Here is a 19,017-nt window from a genome sequence, read left to right as displayed (position 1 = left end):
TTGCTGTTGTGGAATCGGAGCGTAAAGTCCGTCAAGTCCGAGCAGCCCAGCTGAGAGCGAATAAGCCTGACATTGGAGGCCGGTCAGGCCAGGGCCGTGAGATACCGGTGTAAGTTCTTGCCTCGGCGCAATCCGTCTTGCCGATTGCTGAACCCCACGCCTAGACTCAAGCTGGAATTGCCCAACCTAGGGTCAGAGCATCTCTGTTGCTGCAGCCTTTGTGTGATTGTCAGATTGGCCCTGGATTGAGCCGGGGTTGGGATGGGAAGCAGATGCGAAGCAGCATGACAACTGTGACTGTAAAGAATGTTTTGATGGAAGCGCCGAGCTGGCTGTTACGGGTGCCATAGTCGGGATTGGCTGGATCCCATGCAAGGCCCCCCTTTTGGACGGACAGCCCTAGACAGTCAACGACAGGGGGTTTGACCAAAACAGCTCAATGCCAGGTCACAGCCGAAAGATCTGGGCTGACATTTCAGAAAGAAAAGCAGTCCAGCCGGTAAACGAACCAGAATCACTAGAGATTGGATTCGTGCAACATGGAATCCATGGAATACAGAAGAAGGTTGCTTCTGGCCTGTCGTCTCCAGTGTGCTGGGGCCACGAATACAACGTTTCTGGCCTGCGCTTTGAATACTGTGTACGGAATAAGTACTCTGTAGACATTACAGAGTAGAAAAATTCGAAAAGAGAAAAAGACAGTGCAAGGGGGGTGGGGGGTGGTCATAGACATTTAGACCCTACCCAAGTACCTACCATGCTGTACCGATACCGGTACTTACTGGCAGACAGCAAAAAGAGTGTATCTACAGGTACACCGCACTTCCAGGTCACTGATGCCTTCTCCACCACCGCAGCCTTGACCTAACGTCTTATCGATAAGTTGCAGTCGCGCTAATCCGGAAGAGGGGACAGAGGATCAAGTGTTTCGACTTGATTCACAGCATGCCCAAAGGGAGGCCGCCTTTCTGTTGTTTCTTTCCATTTCTCCATCGCTCAAGATTTCTGGTGACTCACACTTCCGATACATGCACATCACCCTCGACCTTCTCCTCATCACCAATCGCCAGACCTGTGAAGCTCCATACTCGACGACTCAAACCAATCACCCTTGGAGCACAGGACCCAGGCCCCAACTGTCGGTCTGACTGATGAGTATTGCATTTCGAGACTGCACGCACATGAAATAGTCACTCAGGCCGCGCGCTATATCCCGCCTAAACCGAGTCAACACGGTACCCACCTCTCAACAGTGCCATGGAACACGATCTACCTGTGCACCTGCACTGTCGTTATTGAGATTGTACAGGCAAGTACTTAGGAGAATGGCCTTATTAGCTTCATCTACCGAGGCATGTCTCCGTTCTGCCGCTTCACATAAATCTTGACGTAAAACGCACGGCGGGTTTCGGGAGAGCCCGGCTCTCAAATAACCCGTACGTTCAACTCGATGTCAACGTCATGAACAAAACATCGGAGGCGGCCCATCAAGTCGCTGACTCCTCAGGCCAGCCCAACTTCTCCCACCTCACACTCAAGAGGATAGCTCTGGCCAGCTGGATCCCGGGTGCCACTCATCTTTAAAGAATTGCCCTGTCTTTTCGGAAGTAATTGGCGGCCTCTAACTTGCCTTCAATTCTTCAAGGTGGAACAAATCATCCATCGTGCGAGACTGACATTCACTGGGCAGGAGACTAGTTTGGGGTGTCTGATGCGTACGTGATGGAGAATGGAGCTATCAGTAGACACGAATCATTGGTCAATCGCTCTCTCCCGCTTTGTTTCTGTCATCCCGTGGCCGATGGCTTTGCCACGATCTTTGCGCGATTGGCATCGGGAACCTCACTCTTGAGTCTTGAACGAATCGATGGATTTAACCTACCTAGGCAGGGGCGCGCGAGCCTGCCTTGCGGCTCTACTGACCGGCTCATTCTTGCTGATTCCAGGTTCCTTGGCCGAATTGGATTGGCGACGCAGTCCCTTGCCCACGGCTGCATCATACCCTGTAATTGGTGCATTCTGCGCGCAAAGAATGCCATCTAGTTTCTTCCCCCTTCCGAACCCTGCTTGGTACAACTTGCTTGTTGCCTTGCAGGCAGCACCTTCAGCCCAGCCCGCAACCGCAACCGTGGTCACCCAATGCGCCATCGGTGAGGTAATTGGCCTCGGTTTTGTTGGCGTCCGTCCACATTGTTGTTTTGCTTTTCAACGCTGTTTTGCAGGAACAATCGCAAGGTACTTTGGGCCAAGATGCTGTGCACTAAGTCTGAGAAAGGCGCGTTTCAAGCCAGGCTTCCCATGCGCTTTTTGCATTTGTTTAGGCCTCTCTGCCGTTGGGTTGGCCCCATTGGATTCGTTCGCTAGGCCAGGGTGTGAGTTGCATGATCAACTTAGACCAGAAAGCCATGCTAATGATAATCACAGTCATGCTGCTGACGGAATGGGTGGTCGCTGTGACTCTTGGACATCCAAGCACAGCAACCAACAGTTCGGACAAGTATCAAAAATAAGACACAAACTTGACTCGATTCGACCCCATCGCCAGCGTCCTGGTATCGGCGAAGGTAGCCAGACACCTAACACTGACTTGCCCAAACGCTGTGACAGTGGGGAAACACCCGACAGAGTTGCCTCCTGACTAACCGCCATCACCGAGAGGCAAACAATCCCCCAGCTTGGCCTCGCTTCTCTTGCCATCCCATATTGTGTGCACATCAGCTAGGCAGCCCGCCGCTTCCCGAACCATCGTCAATCGCGGCACCAGTTAAATTCTTGGCCGCTATGGCCCTGTCTGCTGCGCAACCTTTCCGTTTGCGGCAGAGGTTTGTGTCTCCCAGGCTTCTAATACTCGAAGGGACCGTCTCGAACCGGCTCCGAGCTGGTGAGCCATTTTGCTGGTCCAGTCGTGCGTAATATGCACATAATGACATACCCTGTTGGACTCTTGTGCTCTGCGCTCATTCCTCATCATCGTATGGCCTCAGTGTTGGGTATCGATTAGGTACCGACCCATACAATTCGGCTGCAGTGGTACAGCAGAGATCCAGATGCGAGAATGGTGACAGAGGGCAGCAGAGCTCGGCGCGAGGATTTCCCATGGTGCGGCCCAATACTCGTGGAGTCTGACGCTGATTGGGCGTCAAGCGGAGGGCAAATGACTTTGGTTTCGGCACCAAGAATGTTGAAATCAGAGACAGGCTGTCACCCGCCCACCCCTCTTGACACCCACACACCTCTGCTACGTGTCGTCAGACGCACTGTTCGTGGGTTCGTTGTGAAGAGACGCGCTCCAAAGTGCCCATTTGTTGTCAGAGGGGTGACCGGCTGGGTGGCTTTTCGGACGCCACGACGGGGTATTGGGATGATGCGAGAACCGGCTGTTGTGGTGGCATCAGGTGTAAGCAACAGGACAAGCGTTGCGGACGGAGACGATTCCGATGACAATTGACCGTTGAAGGGTCGATTGAGAGTCAATGCCTAGGTAATACACGGGGGCTTCATTCACCGTGCTTTTAGCTTGAGGACCCGTGTTGGGAGAGTCTCTCTTTTGTTTCTATTTCAAATATTGTTCGTGTTGTAATTCAAGGTATGGAGAGCAGAATCAACCAAAGGAATTTAGTATCAGTGCCATGTTGGCGTCTTTTCATGGAGGGGTAGTGGGGAGGGGCACGACAGCAGCATAGGCAAATAGATGGGTTGATCTGCCTCGACGGCGACTTTTGGGGGGCTTTGTCTACAGCAATAGGCGCCGGAAGTGACAAAGGTGGAGATACTGACTGACTGGGGAATGTACCTCTTCGCCAGATACCTAGGTATACAGACTACATGTGGTAAGTACCTCTGGGACTGGTCTGGACCTGCGAGCGACTTTGCAGTTGCATGGGGAGCACTAAGCTCACACCTCTCCGTGTTAGCACCAACCCACTGCCTCCCAGTAAAGCCTAGAAAACTGAGACGAGGAGGAAAGACAGCTATTCAAAAGAGACTGTCTCACCCGGGCAAAGAAGAGAAGCTGTGTCGAAGCAGCAGCACAGTGCCACAACAGGACGATTGAGCAACTCAAGCAAACCGCAACACGGTTGGTCCCCCCCCCCCCCCCCCCCCCCCCCTTGCGCCATCGCTATATAGTTGCCTCGTCTCCCACGACTGAATACACTCATGGCAGAGTGCTATTCCACGAAAACAAGTGGAGAGGTGTGGCCTGGTCTCACTGGATAACAGATCACTGCAAGGCAACCAACCACCTCAACTCTCGCCAGAGGAAGGAGGAGCGCATGATTTCGAGGAGGGAAAAATCCCGGGGTGTTTCTATCAATGCTCACCCGAGTGGCGGACATGGGGCGGTTATGGTGTGTGGGTGTGTGGGTGTGTGTGTGTGTGTGCAGGCAGGATCAACAACGGGTGGGCAGGTGGGATGGAGAGGAGGGGTAGGCGTGGCCCTGTCGAGTGACTCCTCTATGACCCAGCCAAAACCGGAACCAGGCCAAAAGGAAAGACGGAGGGTCCACTTTCCACGTCCACGTCTACGTCTGCGCCCAGATCTTCCTCCCCCGGACTCTGCTCACTCTCACCCTCCCTATCTGTTTCCTGTGCTGCCTTCCACCTTCATCCCAGAGTCCATTGAAGAGTAAGTAGCTAGGCAGGTAATAAATAGGTAGGTAGATAGGTAAGTAGATAGGTAAGCAAGGCAATAATAGTCTTTTTCTCCATCTTTCTGCCTGGTACCGTATGCAAATACTTCCACTCACTGTGACATGCTCTTCCACGCCAATTTTGTCTCCATATGTTCCTTCCTGCCTGCCCAACCTGACCCGGCGCGCCTGGTTCTTGCCTCCTGCCTTACCTTACTTCCACTCTCATCCTTCAGTCATCCATCATCCACTTTGCGCCAGGCCTCGCCCTACTTCGATTCCTCCTTTATTATTACTCTTGCTGCCTCCCTTCAAGCCAGCCTCTGTTCCTACTTTCCTCCCCTCTTCTTCGGTCCCTGCTTGCTGTACTCTAGCTTCCAATCATTCTGCTCTCGACTGCGCAGAATATCCGCCCAATATCCCATTGCCACAGCCACGTCAACACTGCTTACTATCACTCTCGCCACCAATCGCCTCTCACTCCGGTACCAATCCATCGCCTGATGCCCTCGTGCTCCCCTCATTGACGCACACTGCTATCCACTGTCAACCCCTCAAGTCAATGGGCACCATAGGTTACGACCAAAAGCGCAAGTAACCGCGGACTGCAGTTCTTTCATTGACCGCCTCCCACCTTGTTACTGCACTGGCGCCCGACCGCGGCATAGCGACACTTAAAACAAGCTTCCCGCAGTGCACGTCATTATCAATTGGGACATAAACCCCCATTGACGGCTAGACTTAACACCACAAGCAATCGCTCCTCAACCCACACCACTCTCAAAGAAGGAGGACGTTTTAGGCCACTGTTCAAATCCGTGTGTGGACGCTTTCCTTCGACCGCAGTCCATCAACTTCTCTGACTGCCGAAACCAAATTTCCATTTTGCTCAACTCCGATATCTCCATACTCCGCCTCGCCACCGCCCGCCATACATGATGGCTGACAAACCCAACCATACCGCCATTACACAGCCTACAACAACAGTCGTCTTTGACTCAATCCGCGCCCGCCAACTTCCTTTTAACATCTCTAAGATGCAGTCTTCCTCATCTGCACCCGTCTCGCAAACAATGGACCCAAAACACAACATGACGCCTCCACAAGCGACAACGATGGCTCGGGACACCAAGAAAGTGTTCGACATCAGCAACCTCATGTCTCCTCCCGAGCCGGTACCTTACGACAATTTCAATCAGAACCAGCAACACAGCATGTCGATGTTTACCGCTTCCCATCTCGCGCAAGAAGCGACGAAGCCTAGCATGCCAATGTCTCCTCCTGTGTCGCCATATATCACAGAGGCAGGCAACGTCCCCACATCGGGAACATCTGCAAAGGATCCAATCCTGTACCCTCGCGACGATAACGCTTCTAGCCCAATTCAGCCACCTTTGTTCCCAAGCACCGAATCAATTGAGCACCGGCGTATTGTCGAGGAACACATCGTCGCGCGACCTCCAGGCCTCTTCCGCGAGGGCTCGCCTCCCCAAAGAGAGGATTATGAACTGGCCTTGCAACTCAAGTCCCAGGTTATGAGACTGTTTGCAAACAAGAGGAAGTCATGGTACGAGAAAGAGAGGGAACAAGTCAGGGCAGACCGAAAGCTGAATCACGCTCGGTGGAATAGCGTCGTGCGATATCAGACAATCGCCCCTGCAAAGTCTGCCCCTACCAAGACTACCAAACTCGTCCCGGCCAAATCCAAGGCTATTACATCCGCCAATCCGAAGCCCGACCGAATCGTCAAGCCCCAGGCTCCTCGTCCTGTTCGTACCAGCCCTCCGACTCGTCACATTCGCCGTGTTAGTGCCACGCCGGACCCTGCTCGTCGTGTCGTTGCACCAAACCGAGAGGATCGCGACTTCGCAGCTCTGCCCGACTATTGCCCACCGCTGTCTTCGCTGCCTAACAAGCCGAACTGCCTCAAGGTGGACTGGAAGGGCGCTCCTATCGACCTCAGTGACGACACCAATGTTCACTTGCTCCACCCTGACGAGGTCAGCCTTGCTGCCAACCTTCGGCTCGACTGCGCTACCTACCTCACGAGCAAGCGACGCATATTTGTTCGTCGCCTAGAGTGTGCAAGAGTTGGAAAGGAGTTCCGCAAGACAGACGCTCAGCAGGCCTGCAAGATTGATGTCAACAAGGCTTCGAAGTTGTGGACGGCTTTCGACAAGGTCAACTGGCTTGAGCTGAAGTGGATGAGCAAGTTTATCTGAAGCCGGTTCAGACACTGTTGATCTCATGAATCATCTGGCATGATTCATCGGTCCCTCCAAGTACACTGATACCTCTCTTTATTCCTATTTTACGCATCACGAACTCTCACGACACCGCTCAGCTGTCTACGACTCTCGCATGAGCCGGTCACACGACTTACTCTCGCCTTTCCTTGTTTGTTATCTCGGTACATTGCATACAGCGACTTTGGCTTGGGTCTGTTTTCCTTGGATCTCACATTCGTGACTGCCATGTGGTTTACCTTTTACTGCTCATTGTTTTGGTACGGGCTGGAATTCGGTCTCCATCTATTTTCTCCTCTCTTGGTTTTGGGGGTTTCCTTTACACATTCGGCATCATACCACAGACACAGCCTTCAGCACATCAGAGCATTAGGGATTACCATGATACCCGGAGTGCGACAGAAATCTGTTTACCCCAGTCTTGTCCAATCCACTCCACCCCATGTTTTCTTTTATTGGTCATTTGGTTCGGGATTTTCTTATCGATTTTATGCATCTGGCTTATTTGGTCATCATACCCCTTTTCACGGTTTTCATGGAGGACATTCAATTACTGGTCAGGGAAGGTTATCTCAAGGTCAAGGTGTCAGCGCCTCGCCGGTCGGCGGTTGTGATATGGTGGGAGGATTGGGCTCTTGGAGTGTGCGTGTGCCAGTGGGTGGGAAATCCGTTGTCTTCCAGCAAAGCGACTGGCTACGTCTACGCTACACAAGGCATCTTGGTTGCATATATTGGCGGCCACCCATCAATCGCAATAGATTGCGCACTTTTGGACGATAGTTAGCAAGCCGAACAATGCAAGCAAGCCCACACAAGACGCACTGCAACAACAATCGCCAACGAAGCTCCCTCGTTTGAGAAACTTAGGTCAATAGGCCTGTGACACGACAAGTGGCTCTTTGCATTGAGAGCGATATGTTGATGTCGGTGTAATGTGGAATGCCCAGACTCGGCCCTACGGAAGCATATGAGCGTGTCACCGTAGGGTGAGCCCCTGCCTTGCGATGACACGCTCCTTAGCGGAGCACCCGGGCCGGGCTGGTTGATCGACGACGTGGGCGGGATGTTCGGATCGATCCAGCGGTATTGGTGCAAGTGTCAATCGCTGCATTGTCGCTAGAGCTCAGCAGGGGGGGCATCTTGGGGTGCCGAGAGCTTGGCTGACATTGGGTGGCACCGCAGGGCCCTTCGGTCGATCCACGCCTGCAACCTCACCTTTCCTCACCTGTCGAACAATGCGGGGGTGGAGTCACACCACCGGTCTCCGGGTAGAGAGGTCCACATGGGTAAGTAGAATGAAGAATCGCTTCCACGCTCGAATCTTAGCGGCCTATCGCCGGCCGGTGAATCGAGACCTGACGTGAATAGAATGCTGACAGCCCATGCAGATGGAGAGACCCTGTCTATAAGAAACGATGAACCGAGGTACACTGTCGAGGTTCCCTGTTTCCCCCCAAAACGAGTCAGGGGAGCCATGTTCGTGCGGTCGTCCCGACAGTTCCTCGCCCGCTCATGACCATGCCACATTGCCGTTGGCGATAGGGTCAATAAGAATGAATGAGCAGTATTTGTCGCGAGGATCTGTAAAGAGCCTGAAAAAACAAAATGCCGCGTCGTTGAATAGGGCAGCCTGGATGTACCCGAAATCCCAGTCTTTTAGGCATCCGCTTTGTGGTACTCTGTCGAACGTCACTGCGAGAAGCGAGATGGGACGTGTCCTGCGGTTGACGACTCGGACAGCGCAATTGACCGAAACATAGCCGAGTAAGGACGCACGGCGAAGTACAGATACCTAAACCTCCAGCGCATGGCCCGTTTCGAGCTTAACAACTCCAAACCACAGTTCGTCCAGTCCTTGTCGGGCTCGATAGAACCGGGAAACAGAAACAGGCCACAGCCAGCTCGTAACTGCATAGACCTTTTGGGGACGTTTCCCGTGAGAAGTGGTGCAAAGCGTTGCAGACGGTTGCGGATACTCGAGGTGCCTCAGCTGTGAGGTGTAGCCTTCCCCATCTAATGCAGTGTAGAAGAGACGAGAGAGAGAGAGAAGAGATTCCTAGCGTTGATGCTTGGATTGAAAAAATTTCGCTCCCGCTCTCCCGCAAGCAAGGTTAAATTCCAACCGCAGCGGGTGTGACCCCTGCCATCCCGGACGCCTCGTGCGCGCACGCATCGGGGAAAAAGAAGGTACTTTGTTAGTGTACATGCTTTCCCACATATTTCAGGTCAAGGGGGGTGTGTAGGTAAAGTGACGAAAGTTGGTCACTGGCGATGGCCTGAGGCAAGAGGGAAAGAGACCGGGACGTTTGGGGAGTGAAGGCCGAGGACTGAGGCAGCAGCGACATCATGCGATAAGCTATCGATAAGATTGATGGCGAACATGTTGGGCGAAACATCACCTCTCCAGCAGCCCATCTGGCGTTCCTTTCCGTTGCGTGAAGTTACAATGATACGCCATGGCTCTCTGGTTTCTCACCTGTTTCGATTCTCGTACGCCAGGAGGTCTCCAGTCGAACCATGTCCAAGTACAGCCTGTCTCAAACCAGTACCAGTCATGTCTCCGACTGACCGGGTTCACCTCGAGGCAACGACTTACAGTCTGTTGAGAAAGGCAAACCATCCAGGCTTATTTGCTTCCAGTTCCTTTTGCATACTTCCAGGCTCAACTATATCCCGGGAACCAGGCAAGTCTCCCGTCTAGACTATGCCGATCTGCGCCTTTTGCATCCATGCAGGCACCGTGTGTTGCTCATTACTAGAGGTCTATGAGGTTCTTCTCGGTGGACAGCATGGAGGCCCTTGTGACAGTAGAAAGCTCAGAAGACGTCTGCGCGGTACTGACCACAGATCTATCCGGGATCGAGGCGCCGAGCGCCGGTTTGCAAGAACCACTGAGAATCACAGTTAGCAAGGATTTGGCTTCACAAACTGAAATGGTCCTCCTACCCGTGGCACTTTTGTCCGCACATCGATCTGTGAATGCCGGTTTTTCGCCCGCAGCGCATCCCGCAACCTCCTTTGCTGGCCAATCTCTCCCAATCATCCGGCTGCCGAACACAAATCTCCCTGCCGTGCGCCTCGCAGAAAACCGGCATGTAGTTGCAGGGCGGGCACTTCATTCTTTTCAATACCTCGCTCCAGATAGGCTGGGCCGATGAAGCCAGGAGGTTCTGCGTGTCGCCAAGAACAACGAGCAACCGTCGAGGCCTGCTGAGGGCTACAATTGCGCGCCTCCGGTCCTTGAGGAAGCCTGCATCCGGCTTGCTTCGGTTCTTGGGACTCCGGGTCACGGAAACGAGAACGATCTCGTTCTCCTTACCCTGGTATCCGTCCACTGTTTGAACTTCGGGCCCGGCGTCATCTTCGCCGTCACCGGCGTAACGACTAGGGAAATTGTACTTTCGCCGGAGACTGTTTAGAATGTATGACTTCTGACCGCTGTAAAAGGTCAGGATAGTAATATCGGACGGGATGGTCCCGTTGAGTACCAGGTAGTCGTACAGCCCAACAACCATATCAGCTTCGAACGCGTTGAATTTGCTAGAATATCGATCCGAAGACTCGGCATGCCTGTGGTCGAACCAAAGTAGAGTTTGCGCACCCATCCCGGGGATCGTGCCCTGGCTCTCGGTACAGGGGTGATCGACGAGGAGTGGGTACCAAGCACTTAGCAGCTTGCGAACATCCGGTGGCATGCGCCTCTGTATTTGAAGACTTGAGTACTCCAGCCCTCGCTCAATAAGCTTCTGGAAGAGCGAGACGTTCAAGTTGAAGGGCGGCCTGCTCCGCTCCAGGACGTCGGCGTGAGGCGCCAGCTGCATGTGATCGCCCACCAGGATGATCTGCTGCAGGGAGGAGAACAAGGCGGCAGTAATGTTTGCCTCGCGGGTTTCGGCGGCTTCCTCGATCATCATGACCCGTGGTTGCGTAGCAGCAATAAGTCCGCGGTACTTGGTGAGGCCCGTGGTCGTGCACCCAATGATGCGTGCCCCTGCTTTGCGGACTGTGTCGACGTCTTCTCTCAATCGGATCGACTTGAGTTTCTTGACGACCTCGTTGACCTGCTTGAAGACGGTGCCAAGAGCCAGCTTGGTCGACAAGACGTAAAGACGCTCGAGGTACTGGTAAACTATTCCGCGATATTCAGGGGCAATATCCCAAAGATTTGGATTGCCGTCGAGGAGTTGCTTAGCCAGGGAGCTGCCACCCGGATCATGCCCTGCAATGGCTGGCAATCTCACGCTATTCCATCTCGACATTAAAATGGGCTTGCCTGTCAACTGCTCCTTCATGTTGCGAACCGCAACGTCCTCGCTCGATTCATGCTCTGACACCACCTCGACGCCGGCATCACCATCAAGGGGAACGTGGATGCTACGATGAGGCTTCGCGGAAAGTACTTGGTCACCGAGCCACGGCCCGAGCGGATGCCGTGCGACTTGTCCTCCTATTGACTTGACGGCTCCATCCCAGGAGACCGCGATGGAGTCATACTGCTTAGCGCTGATCAAACCAACCTCCCGGAAATGTTCAGGCAAGATCAGCTGCTGGTTACGGGGAGGGAAACAGCGTTTCAAGAGACGCCTTGCCTGGGATTTCAGAACGTCAAGGCGTTTCTGGTACCCGTCCCTCCGCCACGTATTACCCCGAGACTGCACGCGGAGGCTGACCAAGGACCTGTCAGAGACTGTCTTGTTCTTGGACTGGCCGCCGATACGGACGAAGTTGATGCCGAGGTTGTGACAACGGACAAGAAGCTCGTCAACAGTGTCATTCTTTTGTGCCGTGACAATGATTGGCACATCGAATGGCTGCATGCTCAGCAGAACCTTCAGCGCTGCCATGGATGTGTGGGTCTTCCCCGTCCCGGGAGGGCCCTGTACAACAGCCAGCTCTTTGGTGACCATTCGCTGTAGTGCGAGAATTTGCGACTTGTCCAGTCTTGCTTTCAGTTGCACATGGTTCGTAATGTCGCCCTGAACGGGGATGCCCATGGACGCTGATCGACGAATGCTGTCGTTGAGGGTCGAGACATCCACTGAGGACGCGGAGCGAGGCATGTATGCCGGTCGATCGACCCTGTTGGAGCCTCTGACTAGGTATTTGTCGAACGGTGACCTAGAGACTGTTCAATTTTGTGTAGTGATGGCCTCTGGGGAGTCTTACTCGTCCTTTGCCGTCTGCTTTAGACCCTCCAAAACATGTCGGACGGCCTCGAAGTAGTTAGAGCGTGCTTCTATCATGACGTAATCCTGGTCGGGGTCCATGAGGGCAGCGGTGGTTTGGGTATCGTGTATCTCGAGATCCAACGGAGGGGGTGTCATTGGACTGTCGATGAGTTCGTCATACCGACCAGTTACCGTAGCCACAATGCACCGCGTTTGGAAGTTGTCCCACGCAGGGGACAAGGCCACAATCGTACCCGGGACCAGCCGCTGAGAGGCAGGCCAGTTGATTAAATGTCGGGCACGCACCGAAGAGAAGGTGACGCGGATCATTACCCCGAGTCGGATGATGTTGGCGCCGCGGACAAATACCTAGACATATAGTGTCAGCACATGTCACCTCCAGTGGCATGAGGCTTCTCACATCGGTGTATACACACGTCTCGGCGCTCTCTATCATCTCAGGGGCTGACCTGTACTCTTGCACTGCTTTACGGATGGGCTCAACGCCTTCATGTCTCAGGAGTTCGTACTGGACCTCGAAATAGGCGTCTTTGTGCAGATAGACGGCGTTGAGATGGTTTCCCCTGGGAAGCTCGCCAGCTTCCTTCATAACATCTTCGGCCAGGGGCAGCTCTGGCGTATCGCGCCAACTCATCCTGTACATGAAGATGAACGTGTCACCAAGTGATGATTTTCGGCCGGTCTTGACTTGCCTTCTGCGATGTGATGGGCATGAGATGGCTAGGGTTTGGTCGATAAACATTACAAAAAGGAGTGCCAGGGGAGAAAGCAGGGCTGCAGGACGGATATTTATGGGAAGAGATTAACTGTTTGTCGGAAGATGGAAGGAGAGAAACCAACCACGAAAGACACAGCCTAAGGTGGTCTATCCGAGGCGAGGGCCAGAAAAAGATACTGTCAGGTCGACGAAGAAAAGCTCAACATATTAGAATGCGTGACGGTGTAATCAGCGCTGAGCACGCTACGTGGCCAGATACCGTATTGTTAAGATAGAAAGGGGGTGGATGATCATGGCTGTGATGGATGGTAAGCTACGACACCTTACCAATCCGTTTGTCGGATTAGCCTGTGTTGTTATGAGTTTCATGCACATGATTTTGTCGGTGAAGACGGTTGTCGGTTGCGTGCAGAAAAGCATGGTCAAAAACAGTGCCACCAGTTAAGGCCCTGTCTGTATGGGCTATGGCAGCTCTTACGTGGTCTGGCGTAATCCTTCCAATCCGGGTCAAAGTCCTGATGGGTTTGTAACAGCATGAAAAGTGGAAGGGAAACGAGGCCAACGATCATGTCACCCTCAAGATAGTGCTGAGATGTGATAGCAAATGTCAGAAACCGGGCCTGGTATAGTTGTATCCAATCAGTTTGGCGACAGAAGGGCGTTCTTGGTGTCATTTGTCGTTTGATTGCCGGCCCTCAGACAGGAGGCGTGCTCGGACATGCCGGGCCGGCTTGCTTAAAGAGACCATACTTTGATTGGGTTCAAACTAAATAGGTAGGAGGGAAAGGCTTCACGGAAAGAAAGTGAACAGACACTTGATGAACTGATGACCGGAGGAATGCCAATATGAAAGAGGGGATTGCAAGACATAAGTGTCGTCTCGTCTCCCGCGGGGCCGGCGTCGTTCCTCCGGGCGTCCCCGAAGTTCAGCCGGGCCGGACGCTCAGGAACGGCGTAAGGTAAGGTACGTACCTAACTAAAGCGGTCTCGTAGGAGGCCGCCCCAATCCACGATAAATTACGATGCAAGGAAACTTGGTTGAAAACACGTTATGCGTACCGAATCTGAGACTGAGAGTGATACTGAGAGTGATACTGAGAGTAATAGTGTGATTTCGTTGATGAGAACGTAGTTTTATGGAATGCGCAGAACCTAAAGCTTCCTATGAATCAGCAAAATTCCGGACCTGAGCTTTCCTGTAGGACGAGCGCAGGTCCAGTTCCAGGGTAGGTAAGTTAGCGTGACTGGGTCCGGTAACCTTGTAACTTGTAAGTTTCCCCCCCGCCCGTATCACCACCTAAGAATGGAACGCTAAACTCTCCTGCGCGCGGCGCACAGAGAGGTGCGCCGAGCTCCAACCCAGTCACGTCGCGACTGTCAGCTTTCGCGACGATTCCATGCGAAGCTGCGACCACCACCGGCATCAACATCTTCAACAGCTCATTGCCGCCAACGTTTCCTACATCTGGCCTTGGCTTTGGTTAATGATTGGAACTGTGTGACTGCCAGAAGTTGTAAATGCACCACTGAATCGCGACCTGCTCAAAAGAGCTTCCATCTTTGGCCTTTGCGCAAAAGCTGCCAACGTCGTGACACCCCCCGGAGCCCACAGCGCGACCCCCACTCCGTCCTGAGCTTCAACCTGATAATCAGCTGCTAGACTGGTGTTTGCTAAGCTCTTGAACATGGATGACGATGACAGAGGTATGTTTGCGCGCTCGGCACTATCACGCTCTTCTACTGACCTGCTGCTGCGGCAACTCAGATTCCAACGCGAGTTCCGAAAATGACCAGAACGACCAAAACGACCAGAATGACCAGGACGAGGTCATGGAAGACGTAGACGATGCCGAGGGGGACATGGAAAACGACGAAGAAGACAACGATGATGATCAGGATGAAAACGAACGCGAAGAAACGGGAGACGATGCGCAAGAGAAGGGCGACGAGGCAGCAAAACAGGAAGACGCAAGAGAGCCTTCCAGAGCCGGGTCAACTGGCGCGCGGGTATCCCCAGATGGCAAAGGCAAATCGCCAATGCCGTTCTCGAATCTTTTCCCGACCGTACGGCCAGAAGCTGTCAGGGCCCGGCTGTACGATATCGTCCCTACGATGGCCGCCCCGCAGGCAACGAGTATCAACGCCATCGCCATCACGCCCGACCTTCGATACTGGATGACTGGAGGCTCGGACGGCTACATCCGAAAGTACGACGGCCCGGGTACAATCAACGGTAAACAGCTCCTGACAGTTGCACAGCGGCACCCCTTTGTCGATAGTGTCGTCAAGGCGGGCATTTTGATGTCATACTGGGAGAACGAAGAACCGGGTCCACCCAACCCTAGAGGGAACGAGGAGCATGTGCTATCGCCCGTGTATTCCTTGGCCGTTCACTCACAAGCCTTGTGGCTTCTATCTGGTTTGGAGTCTGGCGGCATCAACCTTCAGAGTGTAAGACATGACGAAGGAAAGCGCATCACATGCCTGCAGCAACACACCAATGCCGTTAGCGTCCTGACACTGTCACAAGACGAGAAGAGCGTGTTGAGCGGCAGCTGGGATAAGAACATCTACGACTGGGATCTGAATACTGGAGGTGTGAAGCGGTCGTTTGACGGTAGCGGAGGTCAAATTTCTGCCATTGAGCTTCGTCCCGTCAACGGAGCCCCCATTCCCGCCGAGGCGATGGAGGAGGAAATCAAGTTTGACCCGACTTTCACATCGAACAACGGCAAGCCCTTGCGGAACAGCACTGTGGATGCTCCGAACGGGGGTGATGCATTGGCGCCTGCCACCTCCGGCGAGGTTGCAGAAGGGCAGGCATCGCCCGCACACGAGTCGCTCTTTGGTGGTAGTGACACTGGGTCTCTTTTCGGCGATAATGTACCGGGCAACTATGGTGCTGATGGTGATGATGACGACGAATTTTCAAGGGCCATGGGTGACATGGGAATGCCGCCTCTTCACGATGGCTCAGGACAGGATGGGGGAATGGACCATTCTGCCGACATCGACATGACGAATGCATTCAACGCTGACTCGGCCTCGGCACCGGCGGTTCAAGCTCCGGGAAGCGTTAGCCCAGATGCTTCAAGACACCAGCCTTTGGCATCAGGACCAGACAACGCGGCAACCGATGGCCCCTTGCTTCAGGACGGTGCAACGGATGCTGAAGCACAGCCTCCTGTCCCCGACGTCTCTGAGACCGCTCCGGTGCCCGATACGGAGGCGGATGAACCAGCACCCGGGTCGCCGTCCATGGTATTCGTGTCGGAGCCCGCCGTCCCAGCCATGGACCCCACCCAGTCGGCCGACACGATCTTTTTCTCCGCAGCCATCGATGGTACGATCAGGCTGTGGGACCGTCGCGTGCAGGACCCTGTTGCTAGGATAAGCAACCAGCGGGGTGTGCCCCCTTGGTGTATGGGTGCCTGCTGGAGTCCAGATGGCAACTGGATCTATGCTGGCAGGCGAAACGGAACCGTAGAAGAGTACAGCATCCACAAAGCGAAGAGCGGCTGGGAGACGGAACGGGTTCTTAAGTTCCCGGCCGGTAGTGGAGCAGTGAGCGCAGTGCGAGCCATGCCGAATGGTCGACATCTGGTCTGGTAGGTCTTGGAAAGAAAGGGTGAGCTGAAATGCTGTATCGATGCTGACACACAAACAGTGCCTCGCATGACATTCTTCGGCTGTACGACCTCAAAGACACGCGGGCCTTCAAGCACTCGACGGTCCCCTTCCTGATTATTCCTGGCCCCCCACGTGCCGGTGTCATTTCGTCTCTCTACATTGACCGCACATGTCGCTTTATGCTCTCAGCTGCCGGAACACGTGGTTGGGAAGGCACAAGCACCGAAGTCCTCATAGGGTATGAAATCGGCGTTACCGAAGAGAAGTCATGACCCCATACTTTCCTGCCAAAAAACAAAAAAATTGGTGTTAGAAAACAAAGGGGAGATAGAGTCCGTTCCAAGGCATTTGACTGCTACTTTTCTAGGATAAGAGACGAAGGAGCATGGATGGAGCATTCTTGGCAGTGTAAAATTTCAGTTGGGCAAGATACATGCGTGTTTGGAGTTGTAGCGGCTTCAGGAACCATCATTAATACCCTTCTAGTCGCAGCAACTGTCCATACTCTTCGTGAGGCCATCGACCCTTTATAATGGGCTACGATGACCTGGACAAGTCATGCTCTCGATGATGTGGCTTTTAAAATCGCGCGCCGGAACCCGCTGTTCGAACAAGATGTCGAGCTCTTCATACGTGCGCCCCTTGGTTTCGGGGACGCGGAACCAGGCCCAGATGAAGCACAGACAGGCCAGGCCTCCGAAGAAGAACCCGAGCTTGCCTTGCATGTTAGCCTCGTCCGGGTTGATCATGTACGGTATGGCGACAGTCATTATGATCCCAATGACTCCCTGGGCGGCAGTGGCAAGAGCAATCGTCTTTGACCGGAGTCTTGTGGCCGATGCTTCGGAGATGAGGACGAAACAGATGGGACCAACAGACAGATCGTAGGCAAAGTTCCAGATCAGCATCAGAGACGACTCCGCCCAGGCGACACCCTTCGGCCGGCCCGGGACACAGTCGAGGACGCCGATGAGGAGCTGCAAGACAATCAGAGCGGCCAGGCCGGTGATGTAGATGGTGCGCCTGCCGTAATGAAGCAAGAAGTACCAAGACATCACGGTGCCGAGGAACCCGACAGCTATGAGAATCGGTTACTGCACAACACCATATGAGCCAATGCTGGTAGCTTACCAAGGAAACCAATGGCCATTTCAAAGGCCTTGTCGGTAGGCAGACCGGCTTGCTGGAAGAAGTATGTGCCGTAGTTGATGAGGTAAATGCCGCTGAGAACCTGGGAGCAGTAGGCACCAGCCGAAATCTCCGTTCGTCTCAGGTTGACGCCCTTCAGACAGTCCCGATACGTACTGCCTGCTTCCAGCTCTTGCTCAAGCCTGTCGGTCTCAATGATGAACGCCAGTGAGGCGGCGGCATTGAATCCTTGGAGGCCAGTCGGCGGAGGCTCGTCTCTGCGTCGGCCAACCTGCCCTTACGGACCAGCCACCAGGGACTCTCTGGCACAAAGAGTAGACCGGGTAAGATGACAAGAATCCAGAGCCACTGTAGTGAGAAGGGGAGAGAGTAGGCCCAGTGCGTATTGAGCTTCGAGGTCCCCGCCGTGACGCCATTAGCCAGAAGCTGGCCCATGACGAAGCACAGGTTGACGTAGGACGTTAGGTGGCCACGGAGAGCCGTGGGGCAGACTTCAGATGCATAAGCCGGGGCGATAACGACGAACATGCCCAGGACGAGACCCCCAAGTAGCTCGCCGACCAGTAAGACGGGCAAGGAACGCGCGAGGAACTGGATGGACACAATGCCAGCGGTCAAGACTACGCAAGTGGCGAAGGTCAACTTCCGTCCGAGCCAATCCATGGGATACGCCGCGAACAAGGCGCCGATAACTTGGCCGATCGGGTTGCCCATAGAAAGTCCGGTTTGCCATGCAGCACCTGATGAATGTGTCAACACTGTGGGCTCACGAATCAATGTTGGGCACATCGCGTCATACTGATAATGTACTGGAGCTGGTCAGTTGGAAATTCCAAAAACAGCATCGAAAACAAGAAACTCACGGAACCCTCATACTCGTAACCAAAGTCTCGCTGAAACTGGGGCGTGGCGTAAAGGTTCCCCAGCAGTTGCGGATCAAACGCAAGCATGATGACCCCTAGGGACACAAAGGCAGACCACCCGATTGCTGTGGGGTAAAGCCTGATAGCCTGGGAGAATGACAAGTTGTGCTCGAGGCGGATGGCCTCAGCCAGGGCTGTATCTTCAACGCCTCTTCGTAAGGCCGAGGCGACGGCGATGGTCTCGATATCTTTTGGGGCCATTGCGGAACTGGTGCTGAATGATAAACCGTCAACTCTGTCTAGGAGAGGGCGATTCTCATCATCGGCCTCAGCCGTTATAGGTGATTGCGTAGGAGACGCGATCATCTTATTGCTCATTTAGATATCCGTAATGCTCTGGCGGGAACAAGTCATGTCGTATCCAACGGTCACAGTATCAGAACCACCCTTCTCTCTTCGCCGGCAAATACCGGCCAGAGTTCCCGAACAGCTGGCCGCTACAGAGTTGCGACGAGATCCGGGTTCAGTACAAAAGGTGGTTGGCGGATGTGCAAAACAAAAAAAACAAAAAAAGAAAGGGAAAAAAGTAAA

General features: G+C 53.8%; 5 protein-coding genes across 5 annotated transcripts; 3 read left to right on the top strand and 2 right to left on the bottom strand.

Annotated features, from left to right (window-relative positions):
* Positions 1–1,332: 1,332 nt before the first annotated feature.
* On the top strand, positions 1,333–3,634 carry CDEST_08374 (uncharacterized protein). The gene has a single exon (XM_062924533.1). It carries the CDS (start codon positions 1,868–1,870, stop codon positions 2,636–2,638), a length of 771 nt encoding a protein of 256 aa, XP_062780584.1. The 5' UTR covers positions 1,333–1,867; the 3' UTR covers positions 2,639–3,634.
* Positions 3,635–4,173: 539 nt separating this feature from the next.
* CDEST_08373 (Putative SWIRM domain, Homeobox-like domain superfamily protein) lies at positions 4,174–7,083 on the top strand. Its single transcript, XM_062924532.1, has one exon. It carries the CDS (start codon positions 5,567–5,569, stop codon positions 6,851–6,853), a length of 1,287 nt encoding a protein of 428 aa, XP_062780583.1. The 5' UTR covers positions 4,174–5,566; the 3' UTR covers positions 6,854–7,083.
* A 2,549-nt stretch (positions 7,084–9,632) lies between these two features.
* On the bottom strand, positions 9,633–12,700 carry CDEST_08372 (Putative P-loop containing nucleoside triphosphate hydrolase, DNA2/NAM7 helicase, helicase; the record flags this gene model as incomplete). The annotated part of the gene is made up of 4 exons (XM_062924531.1): positions 9,633–9,768; positions 9,824–11,995; positions 12,044–12,414; positions 12,467–12,700. The coding sequence occupies 4 exons, from the start codon at positions 12,698–12,700 to the stop codon at positions 9,633–9,635; spliced, it is 2,913 nt and encodes a 970-aa protein (XP_062780582.1).
* A 1,419-nt stretch (positions 12,701–14,119) lies between these two features.
* CDEST_08370 (Putative WD40/YVTN repeat-like-containing domain superfamily) lies at positions 14,120–18,972 on the top strand. The gene is made up of 3 exons (XM_062924529.1): positions 14,120–14,488; positions 14,550–16,392; positions 16,452–18,972. Exons 1-3 carry the CDS (start codon positions 14,470–14,472, stop codon positions 16,684–16,686), a joined length of 2,097 nt encoding a protein of 698 aa, XP_062780580.1. The 5' UTR covers positions 14,120–14,469; the 3' UTR covers positions 16,687–18,972.
* Positions 16,942–18,687, bottom strand: CDEST_08371 (Putative major facilitator, sugar transporter, major facilitator superfamily; the record flags this gene model as incomplete). Its single annotated transcript, XM_062924530.1, has 5 exons — positions 16,942–17,492; positions 17,546–17,645; positions 17,720–18,303; positions 18,363–18,372; positions 18,427–18,687. The coding sequence occupies 5 exons, from the start codon at positions 18,685–18,687 to the stop codon at positions 16,942–16,944; spliced, it is 1,506 nt and encodes a 501-aa protein (XP_062780581.1).
* Positions 18,973–19,017: the final 45 nt, after the last annotated feature.

This window comes from Colletotrichum destructivum, chromosome 5, assembly GCF_034447905.1.
Source record: "Colletotrichum destructivum chromosome 5, complete sequence".
In the NCBI taxonomy this organism is placed as follows: domain Eukaryota; kingdom Fungi; phylum Ascomycota; class Sordariomycetes; order Glomerellales; family Glomerellaceae; genus Colletotrichum; species Colletotrichum destructivum.
Note: the sequence above shows the minus strand (reverse complement) of the source record. Positions and strands in the feature narration are given on the sequence as shown.

What these genes read in the sequence shown, in the direction of transcription:
- CDEST_08374 (XM_062924533.1), top strand. Translation starts at nt 1,868, where the DNA reads ATGGATTTAACCTACCTAGGCAGGGGCGCGCGAGCCTGCCTTGCGGCT.
- CDEST_08373 (XM_062924532.1), top strand. Translation starts at nt 5,567, where the DNA reads ATGATGGCTGACAAACCCAACCATACCGCCATTACACAGCCTACAACA.
- CDEST_08370 (XM_062924529.1), top strand. An exon ending in AATGGTCGACATCTGGTCTG is followed by an intron (nt 16,393 to 16,451) that starts GTAGGTCTTGGA and finishes ACACACAAACAG; the next exon opens with TGCCTCGCATGACATTCTTC.